This window comes from Gracilinanus agilis, chromosome 4, assembly GCF_016433145.1.
Source record: "Gracilinanus agilis isolate LMUSP501 chromosome 4, AgileGrace, whole genome shotgun sequence".
NCBI lineage: Eukaryota > Metazoa > Chordata > Mammalia > Didelphimorphia > Didelphidae > Gracilinanus > Gracilinanus agilis.
The window spans coordinates 268,190,474-268,196,473 of NC_058133.1; the positions used below are offsets into that span (position 1 = coordinate 268,190,474).

The window sequence follows — 6,000 nt, forward strand, 5'->3', positions numbered from 1 at the left end:
CCTACACTAGACCTGGTTTTCTACTGAGCCACCTACCTGTCCCTTAGATTAGGCTTTTAAAAATTCCCTTACAGATCTAGAAATTCTGCTTTGTAACCGTCATTTCTTATCTATTGATGATCATTGATGGGGGAACAAGGATTTGGTAGACATAAAGGACTAAGTTATACTTACCACAGAAAAAATAGGGAAGTAAAAATATTTTGAAACTAGTTGTTTCAAGAGACAAACTCGCTTTCTGTTCACTTTATTTGAAAGGAATAAACTCACCGCCCAATCTGAAATCTAATTAAAGGGCCAATCTGAATGGAGACTCTTGATGGAAAATCAAATTATCCTTAGCCTATATAACCTCCTTGGGGGTTCAGGGCCTATCATTTCCTTAATTTCTCATTAAAAATATCACAAATTGACTTTGGTACCTTTTAATCTCCCTGGTACACAGGGCTGCGTAGCAGGCTGCCGTTTGGGGAAGAACTGAATTTTGTGTTGAGGAGTAATGATAGGATCTCACTTAATCCTCACAATAAACCTTTGAGTTAGGGACTGTTGGTAGTATTGTCTTCACTTTACAGTTGAGGAAACTTCAGCTCATAATATGTTTATGGACACTTCGCTATTAGTCTTAAATGGTATTTGAACATGAGTTTCTCCTGACTGTTTTTCTACTGTACCATGTCATCTCCACTGCCCACCTCTGGATGTGGGTTTAGTGTCTCCTCCAACAGGAATATGACCTACCCCAGGAAATCAGTCGTTATGATGAAGCTTGAGTCTGAAGAGTCAAGTTCCAGGCCTTCAGCTATTCCAGCTCCTTCTGAGAGGCCAAACAATAGCATCTTGAATACTTCTTGCAGGGGAAAAAAAAGTAGTGCAGGTCTAAGGAATCTAAGCCAGGATCAATTTTTCAGGAAAAGTGCCAAGGAATGAGGCAAGGGAAGAAATAGGAATTTAAATGAATGGGATGCATACTAACATTTAGAGTCATTGAGCACCAGATTGCCTTGTTGCTATTTATGCTGAGGGCTGCACTAAACTTACCTCTTTATTACTGAGGGTAGTATAAAACCAGCCTAAAAGTGAAATCTAGAAACTGCTGGAAAAGCCTGCTGTTTAGGTTAAGCTATCAAACTGGTATGATTTTATATAATATGAGGTGGACTTAGTATAGAAGAAAGAGCCCAGGATTTTGATTCAGAAAACCTGCTTTTAAATCCTCAATCTTTCACTTGTTACTTGTTGAAGATGTTTGCATTTGTGTAAGGTTTGCATTTACTCTGTAGTACCTGTATACTGTAGTACCAGCCCCATTCATAAATGCATGGATTGAACCAAAGGACCCTGGGCCCTGAAATTATAATTAAGTTTTTTGGGTTTTGTCTGCCAAATTAAGCTTAGTGTTTGCTTTTTGAAGAGAGCAATGCAGGAAAGAGGTTGGATAAGTATTTGAATTCTTATCAAGTTTGAAATGAAATATTTGGGGACATTTTAATATTCTTAAATTATACTATACACTGAAGTCATTGGCCATTTTGGAATTGAAGACATTTGAGACCATTTAAATGTATTTTCAAATGAATACTATATTGCTTCTACATAGATCTCACGCATAATTCGGACATCATGTGGAAATGCCCTGCTTGTAGGTGTTGGGGGTTCAGGAAAGCAAAGTCTTTCAAGGCTGGCCTCCTTTATAGCTGGATATCGGATATTCCAGATAACTTTGACTAGGTAAGAGGTATCAATATGATTCAATAATTAAATAATTTCTTAGTAATTAAATGTTTATATTTTCAAAAAATATAATTTTTATTATACACACACACACACACACACACACACACACACACACACCCCAACTCATTTCTTGCTCAGTCTAATTTTTCCTATTAAAACTGAGAAAATAGGTTATTGTAAAATATGTTTATTTGGAATTCCTCTTTGGATTTTCTTTTTTTATTATGAAATTTATAAAATCAATTAACATGATCATTTCAGTACGTGAAAAAATAAAAAAAAAGGTGTAAACTTTTGCTTTATATGGTTCCTGCCTCTCCCCCAACTATTTACTGCTTGTTTGGCTTTTTATTATAATTTAGACTTAACATTATCAGCTCAGCACTGCCCACTAGTCTGTGTCCTCTTCTGAACTTCCATTTACTTTCTTCTGTTTGTTTTTAATGATTCATTGGCAATATTTTAATTTTCTTTAATTTTTTCATTATTGCTATCTCCCAATAACTTTCCCATTAAAAGAAAGCTAAAAGATTACTTTTACATAGTCAGTATATATACTCTTGTAAATATAGCCATAAGTCCACACATTGGCTATGTCCAACACTCATCTCATTCTGTACTCTTAGTTCATCTTTCTTTAGTATATAAAGCTAATAGTAATATCCATGGCTCAAAGAGTATACACAATTGAGTAACTTTTGGCACCTAATTCCAAATACTTACTAGTCCACAGCCAGACCACTTCATAGCTCCACCAACAGTATGTCAGCATGCCTCTCCTCCAAAACCATCAAACAACTTTCACATTTCCTTTTTTATTTTCTTGCTAATCTAATGGGTATGAGATATAACCTTAGAGTTAAATTTATATTTTATTATTTCTTTGGAATTTTTTTTAAACCATTAACTTCTGTGTATTGGCTCCTTGGTGGAAGAGTGGTAAGGGTGGGCAATGGGGGTCAAGTGACTTTCCCAGGGTCACACAGCTGGGAAGTATCTGAGGCCGGATTTGAACCTAGGACCTCCTGTCACTAGGCCTGACTCTCAATCCACTGAGCTACCCAGCTGCCCACTGGAAAATTTTTTAATATAGTTATTAGCTTTTTTTTTATAAAGGCCAATCTCATATCCTTTGCCCATCTACCCACGGGGCAATTACTCTTGTAATTATCTGTTGTATCAATTTTTTTTATTTTGAATATTTTCCCATAGTTACATGTTTTATGTTCTTTCCCTCTCCCCCAAACGCCCCTAATCCTCCTTAGCTGATGCACAATTCCACTGGGTTTTACATGTATCATTGATTAAGACCTAATTCCATATTATTGATAGTTGGATTAGAGTTATCATTTAGTGTCTTCATCCCCAATAATATCCCTATTAGCTCATGTGTTCAAGCAGTTGTTTTTCTTCTGTGTTTCTACTCCCACAGTTCTTCCTCTGAATGTGGCTAGTTCTATTTCTCATAAGACCCTCAGCATTGCTCTGGATCATTGTTTCAAGTAGAGAAGTCCATTATGTTCGGTTGTACCACAGTGCATCAGTCTCTGTGTACAATGTTCTCCTGGATCTACTCCTTTCACTCTGCATTAATTCCTGGAGGTCATTCCAGTCCACATGGAATTCCTCCAGTTCATTATTCCTTTCAGCACAATAGTATTCCATCACCAACAGATACCACAATTTGTTCAGCCATTCCCCAATCGAAGGACGTTCCCTTATTTTCCAATTTTTGTGTCTTTTTCCTTATTATCTCTTTGGGGTATAAATCAAGCTGTGCTATGGTTGGATCAAAAGGCAGATAGTCTTTTAAAGCCCTTTGGGTATAGTTCCAAATTGCCATCCAGAATGGTTGGATCAATTCACAACACCACCAACAATGAATTAATGTCCCAATTTTGCCACATCCCCTCCAACATTCACCACTTTCTTTGCTGTCATGTTGGCTAACCTGGTAGGTGTGAAATGGTACCTCAGGGTTGTTTTGATTTGCATTTCTCTAATTATAAGAGATTTAGAACATTGTTTTCATGTGTTTGTTGATAGTTTTGATTTCTTTATCTGAAAATTGCCTATTCATGTCCCATCCCCATTTATCAATTGAGGAATGGCTTCATTTTTTGTACAATTGATTTAGCTCCTTATATATTTGAGTAATTAGATCTTTGTCAGAGGCTTTTGTTAAAAAGATTTTTTCCCAATTTGTTGCTTCCCTTCTAATTTTGGTAGCATTGGTTTTATTTGTACAAAACCTTTTTAGTTTAATGTAATCAAAATTATTAATTTTACATTTTGTAATATTTTCTAACTCTTGCTTGGTTTAAAAATCTTTCCTTTTCCAGAGATCTGACAAGTATACTATTCTGTGTTTACCTAATTTACTTATAGTTTCCTTCTTTATATTCAAGTCATTCACCCATTCTGAATTTATCTTGGTATAGGATGTGAATGCTGATCTAGACCGAATCTCTCCCATATTGTTTTGCAATTTTCCCAGCAGTTTTTGCCAAATAGTGGGGTTTTGTCCCAAAAGCTGGGTTCTTTGGGTTTATCTAAGACTGTCTTGCTTAGGTTGCTTATCCCTAGTCTATTCCACTCATCCTCCCTTCTGTCTCTTCGCCAGTACCATATTGTTTTGATGACCACTGTTTTAAGTATAATTTAATATCTGGTACTGCTAGGCCACCTTCCTTCATGTTTTTTTTTTATTATTTCCCATGATATTCTTGATCTTTTGTTCTTCCAAATGAACTTTGTTATAGATTTTTTTTTCCAATTCGGTAAATAAGTTTCTTGGTAGTTTAATAGGTATGGCACTAAATAAGTAAATTAATTTGGGTAGGATGGTCATTTCTATTATTTTGGCTCGTTCTACCCTCGAGCAATCAATGTTTTTCTAATTATTTAGATTTAGTTTTAATTGTGTGGAAAGGGTTTCATAGTTGTGTTCATATAACTCCAGTGTTTGTCTTGGCAGATTGGTTCCTAAGTATTTTATATTGTCTAGGGTGATTTTAAATAGAATTTCTCTTTCTAACTCTAGCTGCTGAAATGTGTTGGAAATATACAGAAATGCTGATGATTTATGTGCATTTACTTTGTATCCTGCAACTTTGCTAAAGTTGTTAATTATTTCCACTAACTTTTTAGTTGATTCTCTAGGATTTTTTAAGTAGACCATCTTATCATCTGGAAAGAGTGACAGCTTGGTCTCCTCAATGCCTATTTCAATACTTTCAATTTCTTTTTCTTCTTTTTTTTTTTTTTGCTACTGCTAGTGTTTCTAGTACAATGTTAAATATTAGAGGTGATAATGTTTCACTCCTGATCTTTTTGGGAATGCTTCTAATTTATCCCCATTGCAGATGATGTTTGTTGATGGTTTTAGATATATACCATTTATTATTTTTAGGAAAGGCCCTTCTATTCCTATACTTTCTAATGTTTTCAGTAGGAATGGATGTTGTATTTTGTCAAAGGCTTTTTCAGCATCTATTGAGATAATCATGTGGTTTTTGTTGGTTTGCTTGTTGATATGGTCAATTATGTGAATGGTTTTCCTAATATTGAATCATCCTTGCATAAATCCCGCCTGATCATAATGAATAACCCTTGTGATCACTTGCTGGAGTCTTTTTGCTAGTATTCTGTTTAAGATTTTTGCATCTATGTTCATTAAGGAGATTTGTGTGTTGTTTTCTTTCTCTGTTTTTGTTCTACCTGGCTTTGGGATCAGTACGATATTTGTGTCATAAAAGGAGTTTGGTAGAACTCCTTCTTTGTTTCTTATGTCAAATAGTTTGTATAGTATTGGGATTAGTTGCTCTTTGAAAGTTTGATAGAATTCACTTGTGAATCCATCTGGTCTTAGGGATTTTTTCTTAGGGAGTTCTTTGATGGGTTGTTCAATTTCTTTTTCTGATATGGGATTATTTAAGTATTCTATTTCTTCTACTATTTTTTTAACATTTATTAATATTCATTTTTGACATGGTTACATGATTCATGCTCCTCCTTTCCCCTTCAACACCCCCTCCCGCACACCCCCCACCCATGGCCGATGCGCATTTCCACTAGTTTTGTCATGTGTCCTTGATCAAGACCAATTTCTAAATTGTTGGTAGTTGCATTGGTGTGGTAGTTTCGAGTCCACACCCTCAATCATGTCCACCCCGACCCATGCGTTCAAGCAGTTGTTTTTCTTATATGTTTCCTCTCCTGCAGTCCTTCCTCTGAATGTGGGTAGCTTTCTTTACCATAAAT

General features: G+C 35.5%; 1 protein-coding gene across 2 annotated transcripts in view; it reads left to right on the forward strand.

Annotated features, from left to right (window-relative positions):
* The window catches only part of DNAH8 (dynein axonemal heavy chain 8), a 399,591-nt gene that overhangs the window by 260,855 nt on the left and 132,736 nt on the right, over window positions 1–6,000 (forward strand). For both annotated transcript variants that reach the window (XM_044672126.1, XM_044672127.1), the window contains exon 59: window positions 1,601–1,731. In XM_044672126.1, coding sequence (XP_044528061.1) covers window positions 1,601–1,731 — 131 coding nt within the window. The remainder of the gene's footprint in view (window positions 1–1,600; window positions 1,732–6,000) is intronic.